Source organism: Vespula vulgaris, chromosome 5 (genome assembly GCF_905475345.1).
Source record: "Vespula vulgaris chromosome 5, iyVesVulg1.1, whole genome shotgun sequence".
NCBI lineage: Eukaryota > Metazoa > Arthropoda > Insecta > Hymenoptera > Vespidae > Vespula > Vespula vulgaris.
In genome coordinates, this window is record NC_066590.1 from 663,552 (window position 1) to 680,343 (window position 16,792).

At 31.5% G+C, this 16,792-nt stretch overlaps 6 protein-coding genes and 1 long non-coding RNA gene across 8 annotated transcripts; 4 read left to right on the plus strand and 3 right to left on the minus strand.

Moving 5' to 3' along the window:
- Positions 1–459: 459 nt before the first annotated feature.
- LOC127064263 (uncharacterized) lies at positions 460–2,539 on the minus strand. The gene is made up of 5 exons (XM_050995075.1): positions 2,451–2,539; positions 1,865–2,119; positions 1,626–1,793; positions 1,030–1,446; positions 460–928 (listed from the first exon to the last, which is right to left on the minus strand). The coding sequence occupies exons 1-5, from the start codon at positions 2,466–2,468 to the stop codon at positions 593–595; spliced, it is 1,194 nt and encodes a 397-aa protein (XP_050851032.1). The 5' UTR covers positions 2,469–2,539; the 3' UTR covers positions 460–592.
- Positions 2,466–3,797, plus strand: LOC127064266 (uncharacterized). Its single transcript, XM_050995094.1, has 2 exons — positions 2,466–2,672; positions 3,244–3,797. The coding sequence occupies exons 1-2, from the start codon at positions 2,608–2,610 to the stop codon at positions 3,665–3,667; spliced, it is 489 nt and encodes a 162-aa protein (XP_050851051.1). The 5' UTR covers positions 2,466–2,607; the 3' UTR covers positions 3,668–3,797.
- A 1,961-nt stretch (positions 3,798–5,758) lies between these two features.
- Positions 5,759–6,991, minus strand: LOC127064267 (neuropeptide-like protein 32). Its single transcript, XM_050995095.1, has 3 exons — positions 6,850–6,991; positions 6,503–6,633; positions 5,759–6,094 (listed from the first exon to the last, which is right to left on the minus strand). The coding sequence occupies exons 1-3, from the start codon at positions 6,868–6,870 to the stop codon at positions 5,965–5,967; spliced, it is 282 nt and encodes a 93-aa protein (XP_050851052.1). The 5' UTR covers positions 6,871–6,991; the 3' UTR covers positions 5,759–5,964.
- A 250-nt stretch (positions 6,992–7,241) lies between these two features.
- On the plus strand, positions 7,242–10,789 carry LOC127064262 (WASH complex subunit 1-like). Of its 2 annotated transcripts, none has more exons than XM_050995073.1 (4): positions 7,242–7,818; positions 8,456–8,585; positions 8,666–9,221; positions 9,294–10,789. In XM_050995073.1, exons 1-4 carry the CDS (start codon positions 7,767–7,769, stop codon positions 10,188–10,190), a joined length of 1,635 nt encoding a protein of 544 aa, XP_050851030.1. In that variant the 5' UTR covers positions 7,242–7,766; the 3' UTR covers positions 10,191–10,789. The 2 variants fall into 2 exon arrangements, with proteins under 2 accessions (XP_050851030.1, XP_050851031.1); XM_050995074.1 differs by lacking the exon at positions 7,242–7,818 and adding an exon at positions 7,882–8,374.
- Positions 10,790–10,875: 86 nt separating this feature from the next.
- Positions 10,876–15,643, minus strand: LOC127064265 (congested-like trachea protein). Its single transcript, XM_050995093.1, has 5 exons — positions 15,417–15,643; positions 15,163–15,277; positions 14,734–15,048; positions 11,597–11,770; positions 10,876–11,498 (listed from the first exon to the last, which is right to left on the minus strand). The coding sequence occupies exons 1-5, from the start codon at positions 15,513–15,515 to the stop codon at positions 11,311–11,313; spliced, it is 891 nt and encodes a 296-aa protein (XP_050851050.1). The 5' UTR covers positions 15,516–15,643; the 3' UTR covers positions 10,876–11,310.
- Positions 11,756–14,728, plus strand: LOC127064261 (carboxypeptidase N subunit 2-like). The gene is made up of 6 exons (XM_050995072.1): positions 11,756–12,066; positions 12,290–12,424; positions 12,484–12,615; positions 12,774–13,600; positions 13,676–14,225; positions 14,344–14,728. Exons 1-6 carry the CDS (start codon positions 12,028–12,030, stop codon positions 14,515–14,517), a joined length of 1,857 nt encoding a protein of 618 aa, XP_050851029.1. The 5' UTR covers positions 11,756–12,027; the 3' UTR covers positions 14,518–14,728.
- Positions 15,644–15,717: 74 nt separating the features above from the next.
- LOC127064268 (uncharacterized) lies at positions 15,718–16,588 on the plus strand. Its single transcript, XR_007781623.1, has 2 exons — positions 15,718–15,812; positions 16,237–16,588. It is a non-coding gene; the product is annotated as an uncharacterized LOC127064268 (long non-coding RNA).
- Positions 16,589–16,792: the final 204 nt, after the last annotated feature.

Below are 16,792 nucleotides of genomic sequence, written 5' to 3' on the forward strand. Positions count from 1 at the left end.
GATATAGCTTTTCGCAGAACGATTTGCGCGTTAATGTTCCGCGTTTTGCGATGACATAATTAATAATGGAAGTTAGATCGAATTAAGATAAAAATGGAACTTTTGTTATTAAACGAATTTGTTGATCTTGAAACTAAATAGATAAATTTTCAAATATATAAACATTCAAAGATTCTTGAGATTCTAATATTTTTAAATATGCTAAATACTACGTCGTGTACAATTAGAACCGTGTACGCATCGTTTAGACTACGCAGATTAATTGCGATTAGCTAGTTTCATCAATGACTAAGCGAACAACGACGATGACGTATTAAATGCGAGATATAAACGACAAGTTTTTATGGTATATTCATCTTGAAAGCGTCTCTGTGTAAAGAAGAAGAAAGAAAAAGAAAGAGAGAGAGAGAGAGAGAGAGAGAAGAGAAAGAATTAAAATAAAAATTAATTCTTACGATATTTCGTTGAGATATAATTTATTAACGTAACATTATAAATTAGATACGGACAACGCATAACAACAATATTCTAAACTTTCAAAGGATTACATAACGATCGAGTCATCTAATTTTTTCTTATTAACAACTAATAATTAGTAATAATCGTCGGAATATCGTGGTCTGTATCGACGTCTTGGATAGGAATCGTAACTTTGATAGGAATTATATCGTCGATCGCTATAAGCATCAGATCTATGATGTGATTCTTGTCGAAATCTAAACAACGGCCTAAAAATGATATCCTCTGCGGTGCTCATATTCTCCTCGTTATCCTTCGAAGGATCATTTTTATCATCTTTTGTTAGCCAGAGATAGGGCGAGTTCGCATCTCGTGGAACGAGAATGATCGTCGGCAAATTGAATTTTTCAGATGCAAGATAATCTAAATTTTTATCCTGTGAATCGTACGTAGTAGGAGATGATCCGATCTGTAAACGAATCAATTAAGATTTCATAAAAATCACTGATGATCGTTATTCGCATATATTCGTACCTTTTTACTTCTTTCTCAATCATTCATATTTTTTACCTCGACTTCATTCTCCAAAGAACGTTTCCAAATTTCCGGATTGACACTCAGCGAAGACTCCTCGATGAATTGTTGCACGTCTCTTCGAATTTCCTCGCGATTAGCATTCAAATAATTCAGTCGATCGTCCTCAATGGTCGGATTGACATTAGGTAATAAAGCGACGATCGAGCTCTCGATCTTATCATTCGTTTCCTTTGAAGGATCGAGCACCGCAACTACCGGTATCGGTATATCCTTCTCGGCGATTTTTGAAATATCTATTTTTTGCGTAACTGTACCTTCCGGCATTTCGACTTGAGGTTTTATACTTGGTAAAATGGCTTTCAATTTTTCGTAAGTATCGTTTCGATCTTCTACAAGATCGTTGGATAATGTAGTGGCATAGTTCTCTAGATACCAAGTATTTTCACTTTTCTGAAACATCCGATAATTCTTTAAAATATAAAAATTATATAAATATAATATATTCTCTGTGTATCGATTAGAACATTCATTCTTAGAATTTGATGTCAATATAAATGTTATAATCCATAAATAGAAATTGTACGTTTCATCATCGTTTATATCGTCGTTTGCCTCCAACGCGTACGCACCTCATTTGCATCGTCCTCAATTATTGGCTGATATGTAAGTACTGACTCTTCCGATTGATCGTCTTCCGGTGGTTCGGTTTCCGTTTGAAGGTCTTCAGTGATATTCTTCCGAATGTCCTCCAAGTGCGACGTAGGAGCTACGAAAATTTGCTGTCTATGGGAGAGCACCTAAAACGATTATTAATAATTAATAAAGTCTTTGTTGTAGTAATTAACAAAGTATTAAATGTTTTACTAACCTGATCAGGCGTATTAGCAGGGATAATAACAACGTTTTTCTTAACAACTAATCCTGATAAAGATCCATTACCGACGGCATATTGTACGGCATTCTTTACAACTGGATCCTGTACAATGGCAGCCACAGTCTCGTTCTTAGTTTGCGGGGTTGCAGGAAGCAGGCTCTCGACATCCTCGCTATTCAGAGGCTTTGCATAACCATGGTCTCCTCCAAGCATCAATGTCAAACCAGGAAACAGAAGTGTCCATTTAAACTGAAGCGTTAATATATAACAACGAATGAATAAGTATCGTCTTATCTCGGATATTCGATCTGTTATAGATTTTTGGAACGGATCTTATTATATTGCATATTATTATGCAATGATATTTAATATGATATCACTCTTATCTATTATCGAACGTATTCATTTTTTAGAAATACCTAGAGAATATTTAAAAACACTGAATTTTTTTCTATTAGAAATCCATTAATATATCAATTACGATTTGAAAGTTTTACTGTTTTCTGAAATCGAGCGTTTTACGAGTAATATAAATCGGCGTTATTATTTTACATATTATTTTATACAGATGTCAACGTACCGACGAGAAGTACTTCATCTCGGTGAGAATTCCTTAGATTCTAAGTCAACGCATTTAAAGACAGCTCCAGCCAAAAGTTGTGACTCCTCTGAGTCTCTAATAACGGTCAGTTCGGGTTTTATATAAGGTGCTGAAAAAATTATCGCCAGTTTGCTAAATGACGTGTGTACCGTACGTGCGATCCATCAATAATCTACATTTGCCAAGTGGAACTTTTGATAGGTACGCAGTAGAGATGACTTCCTGAAGATCTACTTTACTCCTAATACATTTTTTATTTGACCATTCAAACGTTCTCCGTTATGTTAGAAGGTACCTTAGATTATTATTAGTCCTTAGAGCTCGTTAAGATGTACGCGTGACTTTTGAAATATCCAAATTTCTAAACTCCAAACGATGATCCAATTTTCAATTTTTACAACATCGACAAAATTAGCAAGTCTACGTTACTCAAGATCGTCGATATTAGTTCGTCATTAAACTTACCTACTCTTCTTTTATTTTTTTCTTTCTTTCTTTTTTTTCTTTTTTTTTTAAATATGAACTTTGTAAAATGCATCTCGAACATGTTCCGAGATAACGCTTCGTCACTTAGCGCACGATTAACGATGCCACCAAAACTTCAAAGTGTTTGACCATCGACTTAGTAAAGATCCTACGTTCTCGACTATAAAAGAAGCAAGTTATCCGAGAAACAAGTTAGTCGACAAATAACTGTACCTAATACTACAAGATAACGATCCTTCAAAATGACTAGAATTATTCTTGCCCTAAGTCTTCTATCCTTATTCAGTGTCAATCATTATGTTGGAGGTCAAAATTCGAAAACAACGAGTTCGATGAGGTCAACAAATTCAACAACAACTTCCGTCGTTGTTGCAACCGAAGATACAAACAAATCAACGGAAACGAGTGGAAAAGATGCATCCAAAACCGTTGATATCTTCCAGGATATTCTCCTTGATCCCAGTCTCGTAGTCGCTCGTCTATATCGTGACGTCAATAATGAAATATCGACCTGGTCAACACCTTTGATCGACGTCAAGGACGAACATTCTTCGAACGTCGAAGAAGATCTTAATACGGAGGAAGATAGATATTATTCGATACCTTATTGGTATCGACGACAAGACTGGCAGAAAAAAGAAGAGAGACCAGCTTACAAAAAAGAATCTTATCGGAGGTTCCTCAAATATCCAATATTCTCTGGAAGGTAACAAGGTCGTTAACTGATGTATAATATCATATATAAGTTTACTTCTTTTTTTTCATTTAATGAAATAAACTTATTTTATATATAATTGTATTCTACATGTGTCTGTGTTTGAAACATAAAGAAAAAAAATATATTTTATCACATAAAATAGTAATATCTTTATTGTCGAATATTTTATATTACACTAGCTTATTATTTTATATTACTTTAATTATAAGTATATTTAACATATTCGTATCACAATAGTCATAAATACTTGAACATTTCAAGAATATGACGTACGTATAATACGTCGTACTTTGGTAACAGCTTCTTATCTTCTAAAAATTGGCGCTTAAAATCTATTTTTTTTTTCGTAGGAAATATTTTCGTGATAATAGTCAGTCGACATTTTTTTTTCTTCCATCTGGGTGAATCCTCGGGATGAAATTTTTGTAATCTCTCGTCTTCGGATTTACAAGTACTTTTTGTAAAAACAGAAAGATCATTTCATCAAGTGAATCGTATCCGAAGGATACTTTTAGTATCGTTCCCTATCATCCTAAATTCCTCTATGTTCTCCAATAGATTAGGATAGATCGATGCTCTTGGTCTCTTCGTCGATCTCATTTCGATCAATCCTTGTCTTCTTCGCTCTTTGGTAAGCCACTTGATATGCTTCTTAAAATCAAATTAGGGAGCACAATAGTTGCTTTTCACCATTAGACTTCTAATAAATAATACTCGTCACGTTTTAAATCTATGAAGAATCGAATCTCTCGTCAATCGTATCGATCGTTCTTTTATCGATATATCAGTCGATGTACAGGTCGTCGCACAAAAGTTTCAAAATCTTGATATATTCGATTCAAAAACGATTTCCACGACGAACTGCTTCTCTTAGACGTTGTCTGTAAGCGAGTTGTTGACGATAAACGAAAAGAGGCCGAAGGATGTTGGTGCCTGCTGCTGTCTCGAGATCATCGTTTGCATTTTCTTCGGCTACTGCGTTGCGTTTCTCGATCCTGTTTTGGTCCAAGTCGGTGTTATCCTTTGAGAATACATTTTCTTCATCGTTTAAATAGCCAACAACGAGGAGAACGGAGGGTGCAACAGCTTCTTCTTTTCCTTCTTCGCTGGGAAGTACATCGACATTCATCTTCTTCTCGAGAAAGATCGGAACAGCGATTACCGGTTGGAAGATCGATGCTCTATTGATCGGAGACGCATAGGAGCAACTTACAGCGAGAAAGAATACAGAAACGAAAACCTTGGTAACGATCTGAAAGTAAAAAGAACAAACGGTTCTTCATCTCTGAATTTTTCAAAGAAAACATTTCAATCTCCTTCTTTTATAACATTATGATACCATGTCACGTTTTTATTTCTTTTTTTTTTGTAATATAATTTTTTTCCTTACCATTTTCGATTAATATCAATCGATCTTCTATTATCTAACAATTATTCGTAGTTTTCTTTAGCAGGAGCAGATGCTGGAGAATCAGTATCGATCGTAGATCCGTCGTACTAGCTTCACGATAAGTTTATGGAGGAAAGCAAGAGCTATTGAGTATTTATATGTAACAATGACGTCAAAGGAGAGCATGCTAATCGTACAATGACGTTCAGCGAACACGATAATTAACCTGGTAAACCAAAATAATCCATCTTTGGACCTGTGTAATACGTCAAGACGTTGTCGTAATATATTTTCCAAGTTACAATCTTATAAATTCAACCTCCGTATCCTTCGTTATCCATTTTTCCTTAGACCTTCGAGTTATTTCCATGTTGTATTCAGTTGTTCGTGAATATCAATGTTAATGTACCCACCATTGTATTTCTTGGTATAACTAGGTGTGTCTCAATGGTGACGTTATTATCTGCTAGTGTTATATATCTAAAAACATGAAGAAAATACTTGTACGTATATACGTTGTCTTAGCTTATGCATGCATTGAGTCAGAATCTTTTTTTAATGTTTTTTTTTTCCTCAAATTCTCGTGACAACGTTTCGTTAGAATATTCATTAGCGAATTTGATATTTAAAGGAAATCATCTTAAGGATAATCGTCGACAAATAAAATATCATTGGGAATTATATAGAACGAAATTTCATTTTTCAATCGCTAAATATTTATTCTCTTTTATATGCTTTCTTCTTGTTCCTTTTACATTTTTCATTAAAAGTAACGTGAACGTTTCTTAATAATATACTTAATCATTGTTTGCTTTGCTACATTTCTAAGATTTCTCAGATATACATATAACATTGAAAATTGTGCGGTCGAATTCAGAATGTTCCTTAAACATCTGATTTTACCACCATCCCCAGCCTCTGCCACCCCATCCTCTTCCGTACCATCCGCCACCCCAGCCTCTGCCACCCCAACCCCATCCTCTGCCGTACAATCCGCCACCCCAGCCATATCTCCATGGTCTTGAGTATCTGCAATATCGTGCAATTAATAATAGATCGATAATTCTAGAACGCATGCTTTCATCCTTACTTATTTTAGCAAAGTTACACTTCAAATTGTAACTCGTAAACTAATTTTTATAAAAATTGTAGTGTTTATATCGAAAAAAACGACAGAAGCAATGTTCCTTTTTCGAATTGAATCTAATGCAAATGCGCTTGGTTTTATACTCGTCACGTGGAACACAACTGTTTACTTCGATGTTAGTATGCCAGACAAATCACGTAAACCCAATACGCATAACAGATGTTGCATACAAAAACATTCGCGTGTACACGGACGATAACACACGTGAAAAATATTTGTATATCGTAAAACTTGAAAGAGATCCTTTCGGACAACGATTTCTATTCGCAAGATTCTGTTTTAGAACTCACCCCCAAAAGCTAGCGTCTGCTTCTAAATCATTTGCTTCGGCTCTTTCCTCTAAGTTACTTAGTCCGTTCTCAGCTACTTGTTCTGGCACCGGTACGGACACCACAAAGGTTATCGCCAATAAAAGCAGCACCTAGAACAATCATCGACGTGCGACATATTAGTAGAAGTCGACTAATTGGTTTACATACTCTTGTAATTAGCGATAAAATAAATGTCTTTGAAATCTTTAAACGCGTTCCATTAAATCGATTTTAATTTAAAAGGAAAACACCATAACAAATTAATTCCGGGAAAAAGAATTAAATAAAACTTAATATTTTTGAGATATTTAAGAAGAATCACTTACGAAATGCAGTGGACGCAACATGTTGAAGACTGATATCCAGTTCGGTTTCCTCAGGCTTTATATACCTACATGTTCTCTTCGAGACTTCCCCAACCGTTGTCCTGTTGCATTTGTGCATACGATGCATCTGTATCTTTCCGTATATGTAATACACATACACGATGAAAGAGAACTAGTATTTTGCGAGGAGAACCACTCATAAAAATGCCGTATACGTATCCTTCCCTATAAGAATGCACGCGATCGTACACCCGTTTACCGTTCACAAATCTTAAATCGATCGACATAGCAAAAATTTGGAAAATTTTTACTCGACAACTTTCTTTAAACTATTTTTCGTTTATTTCTATCTTTTCTTCTTTTTCTGGACGTTCACGGTGAAAAAGTTTATAACATTGCTATAAATCTTTAAGAAAACTAAATGAAGAAACATTTGCGTCGTGACCCTGTCGCAACATTTGTAATTCATAATTATGTAAATAGAAAAGAGTAATTAATCCTGCGAGGATCACGAAGGATATTAATTATTTATAGAAAGTGACACCTTTGAATATGATAAACGATATTAGATGCATTTTGTTCGTTAGACGTTCCAATATCGAATTAATCAAAAGTTTGATTTCGCTACGTCACTTCGAAGGAATGTTAATGAAAGGAATAAAGTAATGAGGATATCAAGATCATTTATAAAATGATTTAGATACGAAGTGATAATTCATATAAAAGACTAGTCACTCTTTTTTAATTTAAATGCGTAGAAAGATTTTAAAGGGGAAAACCGAGGTGGTAACTGCAACGACTCATACATTGCTTTTACGTCGTGAAAACATTTCGTCTATATATTTGATATATATACGACGAATATTCACAACCTGCGGTGTTAATCGATTTGTGAAAAATGTGCAAACATTCGAACGATGACGTGGTCCTACCTCGAGAAGATGTATCTTCGTTGTTCATCCGATCTACGTGAGTAAGCTTCACAGGGAAGACGGCGATTCGTTGACCCTATCGTTTCAACCAAGGTCAAGTATTTTTTTCTTTCAAGACTACGAATAATTTGCTTTATCCTACGTCCTACCGTTTACCTGACTCTTTATTGTTACTTTGCAAGCATCCTGCATACATTCGTTTTCCGTTCTCATTTTGATTCTTCCACTTCGCAATATTTTATTTTTATTTCGAGTCGAGGAAATATTTTTATCTTAAACAATTATACGAATGATTTTTGTTATTTCTAACTAGAAGTAACAAAAATTTGCTATAATTTTATTTATTTAATTTTATGCACTAAGTAAGTATATTCGAAAACTTATGTTTAAATTGTCGATTTTCGATGTTACCGACCGAACAGCCATCAACACCATCTATCGACAGAATTTTTTAATTTAATTATACGCTTTAAACCATTGTTGCTTGACCATACTTGTCATAACTTGTCAAAATTGGTCATAATCTTGCTGTTCATATATTTAATGCAGTTTTATGGAAATGCATTACAACATGCCAAAGCATATAGAGATTGGTAAAAAATTTATTGAATTCTTTACTTTTCATTTCAACTAAAGTATTATGAACATGTACTTAAATGTTATATTATTTTTAGGTATTATACCTAATAATTTGAGGCATGAAGAAACAATAGTTCAGATAACTGAAGCATTAGATAATTTAGACGCTGCTGTGTTATATATATTTAATTGCATAGATAAAAGGCTTACTGAAAATTCTCAAAGGTATCTTACATTTTTCCTTTTATCACCAAATTCTTCTAAAATCCTATTTACCTTATTTCATAATATTTATTTTTTACTAGACTTTCAGATATAAAACATAGAGCTCTAAAGTTAGAAAATCAGTTGCAGTACTTGCAATCTAATTTAAACTTAAAGGCTATCAAAATATATTCTGCTGCAAAATATCCTGCCAATCATACATATAATGAATATAAAGTGGCTATACCATTGCAACGTGATAATATTAGTAGTATTCCAAGTATTTACAAATGTTCTGTACCTATAAGAGACACACACGAAACGCATTTACCTACTAATTTCAAAACCGAAGATTGCCAGTATGCAATGAATGCTAATCTACAAGAAAAGTTACAGTTTTACTATGTTAGGTATAAAACAAATGAACAAGCGGAAAATGATATTAATACACGTCAATATGTACCATCTTTACCTTCGTCTGTCAGTGCTCTTCTACTATTTGATAATGTAAATACCACATATAGAAAAGCTTTATCATCTAACAAATCTAATGATAAAAAACAAATTGAAGATGCACCTGATTCAATTGTACAACCATGGCATTCATCAGAAATGGATTTGCCATCTGGTTATCTTTATACACCTATACTTGGAGAGGTAATCTCATATTCTAAGGTATATATCCTTATTAATTTACAAATACTTTAATCTCTTTATATATATGTCTAGGTTCCACAAATGAATGTACCACTTATGCTACCAGATTTACCAGGAATTGTAGATAATGAAAAGTTTGACTTAGATTTGAATTCACAAAGCCCTATTGCTCCCTCTTCGGCTGTTGTTACTCCTACAGTTCGATTAGATTTACCACTTTTGACTGAAGAAGGTGGATCGCAAACTACAAATGAATCTAATGTTTCAAATCTACCCAATTTATCTGTAAACAATTCATCAGTCTGCATTGAATCTACGCCATCAACAGTAAATTCAACTATTTCTTCAGTAGGAAATAATATTGGATCGAATGAAACAAACTTTAAGGGAACACAACCTCCATCAACTATGCCGCCACCACCACCACCACCACCACCACCACCACCAACTCAACCGCCACCACCAACTCAACCGCCACCACCAACTCAACCGCCACCACCACCGCCTCCACCACCACCACCACCACCACCTCCCCCTCCACCTCCTCCTCCTCCACCTCCATCATCAACAGAGAAACAATCTCAAGATGAAAGTTTACAAAAGCAGAATGAAAAAAGATCTCAACCTAATATAAAAAATACAAATACCGATGATCGATCAAATTTAATGGCAGCAATACGTGATGCTGGTGGTATTGGAAGAGCAAAATTAAGACATACAGTACCAATTGATAAAAAGGAAAATCGCTGGTCATCAGCTTCGGTAGGTGGAGATTTGATGGCAGATCTTCACGCAAAATTAGCTTTGAGAAGAAAAGGTATTGCTGGCTCTGCAACAGGGGCATTAGAGAGAATGTCAAGTTCAATACCACCACCACCACCTAAGTCGAGTGAACACTATGCTTCGGATAGAAATTCTGCTACGAGTGAATACGATTCTCAAGCAGACACAGATGACTGGGAAGAATAATTGAATGGTATAATTATATACAACATTATATACAATATAATATGAAAATTATGGATATGAAATGTTAGAAAATTAAGTAAAGAAAATAATCTTTTTTCTTTTTTACTTTATTTAATATCTTATGATCGTGTCATATACAAAAAAAACAACTATAACTATATATATTGTAAACAATCTGCAAAAATCTTGATAAATAAAATAAACAAGATGCAGCTTTATAATATTACATTTAATTACAGATCAATATATGCATGTAGTAGTACAATGCATTATTGTCTTAAATAACAAAATTTATAAACATCATTTTATATTATAACTCTTTTTTATAAAAATAGATTATAATATTTAGAGTTTAAATAATTCTATATAATATGACACCCATATTTTTTTTATTATACTTTTGATTGATATGTTTATTTTATTTTTTTAAATAAATATTAAGGATTATAATTATTTAATTAAAAAGAAAGATCTCTATCTCGTTTTCTTTTTAAATAAAAAAGACTATGTTCATTTAGATATTCAGACATTCAATAGTTCAATATGATTTATACATTCTTCTGTATAACATTGATTTAATAAGTTATCATACACATGTACGCTTCTACTTACAGAGATATTTAATTTTCAATATAAAATATTGAGATAAATATTATATTTTTATAGTTTACACAAAAAATATACAATTAATATTTTTTGGCTTATGATATGTATGGCAGTGATATATATATGAAGGATCTATATCCTTCTTAATATCATATTGCTGATATGTTTTATTTCCTTTATAAACTATATTATTTTATTCTCACAAAATTCAATTAAAATAAATTCTCTGCTGAATAATATAAAAGTAATATAAAAAATTTTAACATTTTATAAACAAACAATTTAAAAATTCAATATTTGAATAAACCTATAGTTAAATGTAATAAACCTATAATAGTAATTATCATTCAACAGATGAGGCAAGTTTTGTTGTTAACTTTGTTAGTACTGCTTATGAGATTGCATTGATACAGTTTTAGTATGATCTATAAAATAGTACATTGTATAAAAAGTATGATCAACAAAAGTATAATAAACCATTTGAACAATTGCTATTGCAGTCATAAGTTCAATTTTATAAACTAGGTGCTACCCAATTTAAAAAATTCATAGCTGCTTCAAATCCAAGAAAACACGCTGCATTTGCGGGAAAAGCACGTAACATAACGGGTGTGCACCCTTTATAAAGTGCTCTTGGCCCCTCCTCTTTTAGCAAACGTGCGAACACCTCACGAATACCTTTTTTATACGTGCCTTCAGGTGCTATAAAATCGTCAATTGATTAAGATCTCAAATCGATTATATGAATTCAAATAAAAAACGAAAATTATCGAAAATATTTTTTACTAAAAAATAAATACCTGCTTGCAATCGGCTTTTTAAAACATCTGGTGGAATACCAATTATCCAATTGGCAACACCAGCAAAACCACCGGCTAATATTGTTGATAATAAACCTAGTTTTCCTCCATCGGGTACTATCCACCTTTGTATAGTTTCATACGTCATAAAATACATTCCACTTGCAGGTACATCTACAGAAATATTAGTAAAAGGTTAGAATATATTGATTAGAGGTTTCAAAATATTTCTACTAATCAGAAACAGTCCGTAAATATTACATACAATTAATAACAGTGGATAATGTATGTGGGTGGATAGATAGAAGGCATCCTGTTTGATAGGAGGTATCGAGGAAGATAGATAACAGTTTACAAATTTCAGTTTCCTTTGGAACAGCAAACTGTTACTTGGTATAGAAATTGTGCTGCATTCAAGAATTTTTATAATTATGGCAATTGCATTACCTTATCTCATCATTTTTTTTTGGGTACATAATTCCATATAATTTGGACAAATTATAAATTTTAGTATAGTGTAATTTTCATTCACATCTAAGAAATATTTAAGTATTAGATTTGATAATCCTCAAGCTTACAGCATTTAAATAAGCAACATTTTAATCAATTTATATTTATCATTATATTAATAAATATAATTCTTATATAATTAGTGATATAAGTGTTACATACATTATAAAATTGATTATTCAGATACAGTGTATGGGACAAATAATTGATATTGGTGATATTTGGGAAACACAATGTCCTCAAGGATGTTCTTGTGAAATACAAAAATTTTCTGATCTGCCACTACATCAATGGACTATTCCAAGAAAGTGGAGTAATGTAAGAAGTAAACCTGTGAAGTGTTTTTCTTTTTCCATTAATAAATTTCTATTTAACAGACCCCAACAGTGGATGAAACTGATTTTAGCTTTGACAACGATCACATAGGTGATGAATTATTAAAAGTTGCAACATGTGTAGTAGCAGAAGGACATGAAAAGCTTTTAAGCATGCTTCCTTCAGATATACAGGTAATGTTTTATCAAGTACTACTTATACAAATATTAAATTGACAATTATACAATATAATGATAGAAGCACCATATAATGCATTATTGTAAAGTGTATTAATTCGTTGTTTATAAAAAACTAATGAAAAAGAAGAAGTATTTTTTTTTTATATTTGCAGGTTCTCACTATACTTAGGTCAGGTAGAGGAGATGCTGAAATTTTTTTCAAAGCTACAACATTTCAACGTTTTTCTGAATTACTATCTTTAACTATTGAGGGTATAGATTATAATGACCCTTCTGTAAAAGATGTAAATAGATATGAATCAAAAGGTGGTATAGTTTTAGCAGGTGATGCTTTGTTTCCATTGGGGATGACATTACTATATTTGAACTTAGAACGTGTCAGACTAACAAGCCTTAATTTAACAAGTAAAAATAAAGCAAATCTTGTAATTAAGCCAATGAATTTACCTAATGACGAAAAACTTCATAAGGAGCAAGTAGTAACAAGTGCTACAAATGAACACAAAGGACATAGATTAATTTTCTTGAGTCAGCAAAATAGTGGAGAAAGTGATGACAAAGAAATACTTCCATATGATATTTACAAACAAGAAATGGATGGGTATAGAGAAAATGTTGGTCTTTTCACCGGACTTCGTGCCCTTACACATCTGAGGGTATATGACTGTGCACTTAAGGATATATCTTGGCACATGTTTGATGGCCTTGATAGTCTTCTCTATCTTTCACTAGAAAAAAATAATCTAAGATTTATCCCAGAATTTTGTTTTTATGGAACACCAAATCTAAAATTATTATCCTTAGCAAGTAATCAATTACTAACATTAAAAAGTATAGATTTAGCAGGCTTGTTGATGTTGGAACAATTAGATTTAACTGGAAATAATCTTACATTTTTATCAGAATTATCTTTTCCTCCATTCCCTGCACTTAGAATGGCTGATTTTGGGGAAAATCCAATGGATTCTGTATTTCCAAGGTAATTTTGATTTCATGAAATACAAAGATAATATGAATATAATATGATCCATTACAATATGTACATTATTTTCAGTACATTTGAAATTATGAACACAACAAAACAATTATATCTTGGAGGCACAGGTTCTAAATTAAAATTGCAAAGAAACTCTCTTTTGGGATTGCTACAATTGAAGATATTACATTTATATAATGTAGAAATACCATTGCTAGAACGTTTTATCTTGCAAGGAATGCCATCACTAACACATTTAAAAATACGTGGGAATATTTCAAGTGTGGATTTAGATGCATTTTCAGATCTTGGAAAATTGATAGATTTAGATTTAAGTTATTGTCACATTGAGCATATATCCATGGATGCATTCTATGGTTTAGAGAAAGTAAAACGTATAGACTTATCTAATAATGATCTGGAATTTATACCACCTGGATTATTCAGTACACAGTACCAAAAAGAACTGAAGGAAATTATTCTCACAAAAAATAAATTAACTACATTACCCTGGGATTTTTTTAAAACCTTATGGACAGTAAATAAACCATCTCAAGTGCAAAATATAAAATTAGATGGTAATCCATGGGATTGTACATGTTCTATGGCTACTTGGAATCCACATTTGGTATGTAAAAATCAAATTACAATATAATTTATAAAGGTGAAGTATTTATAGTAAACTTTGTTATCTTTAATATTTTGTGTATAAATGTTTATGATATATAATTTATCTAATTTAATAGGTAAATAGAATTAGAGAAACAGCACCACGTTGTTTCACACCTAAAAGACTACAAAATTGGGGAGTTTTCCATGCTCTACGTAAAGGTGGATTGCAATGTAAAAGATCAAAGCGAAGGCGTATGCATGGAATTCCAAAAGTATTAAATTATGAAGATAACAATGCTATAAGTTAGCAAATTCTTTTTTACTTGCATCTAATTTATAGTAAATATTCTAAATTTGGATAAACTAAAAAAATACATCAAATATGATATTTAATATCTACTTTTGCAATGGTTTCATTTAAATTTTTCTAGAAATGTGATACATATCTGCTAAAGCAGGTTATACACTTAGTTATACACTACACTGTACAAATATAATTAATGTAATTTATCATATTTACAAACCTCTCAAAAAGGTAGCACATGTACCCTTATAAATACTCCTAAGACCTCCTTCTCGATAAAGTTGTTTAGCACAATCAAAAGGACCTTTATATCTTTTCTCTGCATCTGCATGTTGTATTTGTAATAGACATTTTATCCGTTCACCAGGTGCCATGATAATAGTTGTAAATATTCCACTAAATGCACCAGCATAAAATAATTGTGGTATAGTGAGCTTATCATCTGGACTTTTTTGTTGTAATTTTTTTCCAACACCATATCCCAAAAAACTCATTGCAAATATAGGTGCCACTCCAACTAGTGGTGCTCCCATACCTAAGTAATGTTTAAGTTATACCTGTTGTAAGGGTATGTAGATATGTATACAACATATGTATAAAACACTATTATAACAAATAATATTGTTGATAACATAAAATATATGCATACCCTTGTATAAACCACGTATTCCTTCTTTTGTTATAGTTTTTTTAGCACAATCTAATGTACCTGTGTATAAAGGCTTTTCATTTGGTTTAGTAATGGGCATAGTTTGAAGACGCACCTTTAAAATGATAAATAGTATAAGTAGCTCTACTTGATAATTGTGTTTAAAAAGCAAAATCATCAAAAATAATAGAAAGAAATATAATTAATGGATAAAACAATTTATTCATTTTATATGGTTAGAAACATGATCTTACTTTAATAGTATCAAGAGGATGGCCAGCAACTACTGTACATATTCCACCAAATCCTCCACTAAGGAAATATTTAACAGGACTCACGGTTTCAGATCCCATGATTAAAAATTCGTGGTAATACTATATTTAAAATTACTTCAACCTTTTCTGATCTACTATATGTCGTACCTAAGTCCAAGGTTATCAATAAACATTAACAATTTACTCATTTAAAGGTAATCGTTGATAAACAGACTGAATTTTAATTCGTCATATTACCACTAGGTGTATTAGTACAAAGTTTCTCCGTTAGAGGGCCTTTCTGTAACATTTACGTAAGTACCTAGCAACACTATATTCTCTGTCTACCATACCTTCATAAATCGTTTGGATACCGTGGAGAGAAGTAATGCGAAGGTTAGTTATTCATTTTGTATAATTATATATTTTTAGAAACAAATATTTTAATATTTATAGATTTTAATATTAATAAGAGGACTTTTATTATTAACAAATTGCGAGTTATTTTCTCTTCAGAGAAATGATAAAAATTAGTAGTAAAGTTTTGACCACGTGTTCATATGTCGTAATATACTATACGTATTCATTTTTTAATCATAAAACATCAAGATTTATATAAATTTTATTATTTTGTATATTTTTAAACTTTATATACAATTTAATATACTAAAAATATAATGATGAAATGAAACCAGTCATGATTTTGATGATTATTCAATACATGCACTACCAGCTGAGACGTTCTATTTAACCTATATTCCATTGTTAAAGATACAACTAAAAACTTATTAATTCGATATTATTATTCTTACTCTTTCAGAATACTTTCTAAATGAAGAGGATTGTATTCTAATAGGTTCGTTATACAAAAAAATTTTTTATAATGCTATCTCAATTATAAAGTAATTATAATTCATTGTATATGATGATATTATCACTCATTTTTATGATTTCTGATTATTCTTACATGCATCACCAGCTGATTAATTTTCTAACTGCTTTAAATATTACATATAATTTTAAAAAGATAATCAATATATAATTTTTTTTTCAGGGTAAGGATAATATATATTTTGAAATACAAAGCCGTAAGCAATTAAATTTGTATTAAAAAAACAAATACATTGTATCTATCAATATAATAAGAAATAAATATAAAATATAACAATTAACGATCGTTTGATTTTGAATATTCTTAAACAATAATTATTTAGAAATTTGGTTAATACATATTTCAACATTGCTCTAAATTTTTTGAAATTTAACGTTTTATTTGATATCAAATTAGAAAAAAATCCAGATCAAAATTATTAACTAAGATTTTATTTAGTTTATATATAATTCGAATAAATTATGTTAGTATTATCGTTTTTCTT

Bases quoted from the DNA above. Each gene is read 5' to 3' on its own strand.
- LOC127064263 (XM_050995075.1), bottom strand. The intron at 1,794-1,864 runs GTTAGTAAAACA...TAATCGTTTTAG, and splicing joins CTGCTAATACGCCTGATCAG to GTGCTCTCCCATAGACAGCA. The intron at 1,447-1,625 runs GTGCGTACGCGT...CGGATGTTTCAG, and splicing joins TTGAGGACGATGCAAATGAG to AAAAGTGAAAATACTTGGTA.
- LOC127064266 (XM_050995094.1), top strand. From the start codon at position 2,608: ATGACGTGTGTACCGTACGTGCGATCCATCAATAATCTACATTTGCCA. The intron at 2,673-3,243 runs GTACGCAGTAGA...ATCCTTATTCAG, and splicing joins CCAAGTGGAACTTTTGATAG to TGTCAATCATTATGTTGGAG.
- LOC127064267 (XM_050995095.1), bottom strand. From the start codon at position 6,870: ATGTTGCGTCCACTGCATTTC. The intron at 6,634-6,849 runs GTAAGTGATTCT...TGATTGTTCTAG, and splicing joins TGTTGCGTCCACTGCATTTC to GTGCTGCTTTTATTGGCGAT. The intron at 6,095-6,502 runs GTGAGTTCTAAA...ACGATATTGCAG, and splicing joins GCAGACGCTAGCTTTTGGGG to ATACTCAAGACCATGGAGAT.
- LOC127064262 (XM_050995073.1), top strand. From the start codon at position 7,767: ATGACGTGGTCCTACCTCGAGAAGATGTATCTTCGTTGTTCATCCGAT. The intron at 7,819-8,455 runs GTGAGTAAGCTT...TATTATTTTTAG, and splicing joins TCGTTGTTCATCCGATCTAC to GTATTATACCTAATAATTTG. The intron at 8,586-8,665 runs GTATCTTACATT...ATTTTTTACTAG, and splicing joins CTTACTGAAAATTCTCAAAG to ACTTTCAGATATAAAACATA.
- LOC127064261 (XM_050995072.1), top strand. From the start codon at position 12,028: ATGGCAATTGCATTACCTTATCTCATCATTTTTTTTTGG. The intron at 12,067-12,289 runs GTACATAATTCC...TTGATTATTCAG, and splicing joins ATCTCATCATTTTTTTTTGG to ATACAGTGTATGGGACAAAT. The intron at 12,616-12,773 runs GTAATGTTTTAT...TTATATTTGCAG, and splicing joins TGCTTCCTTCAGATATACAG to GTTCTCACTATACTTAGGTC.
- LOC127064265 (XM_050995093.1), bottom strand. From the start codon at position 15,515: ATGGGATCTGAAACCGTGAGTCCTGTTAAATATTTCCTTAGTGGAGGA. The intron at 15,049-15,162 runs GTATGCATATAT...AACATTACTTAG, and splicing joins AATACGTGGTTTATACAAGG to GTATGGGAGCACCACTAGTT. The intron at 11,771-14,733 runs GTTTGTAAATAT...ATATTTCTGTAG, and splicing joins ATGTGCTACCTTTTTGAGAG to ATGTACCTGCAAGTGGAATG.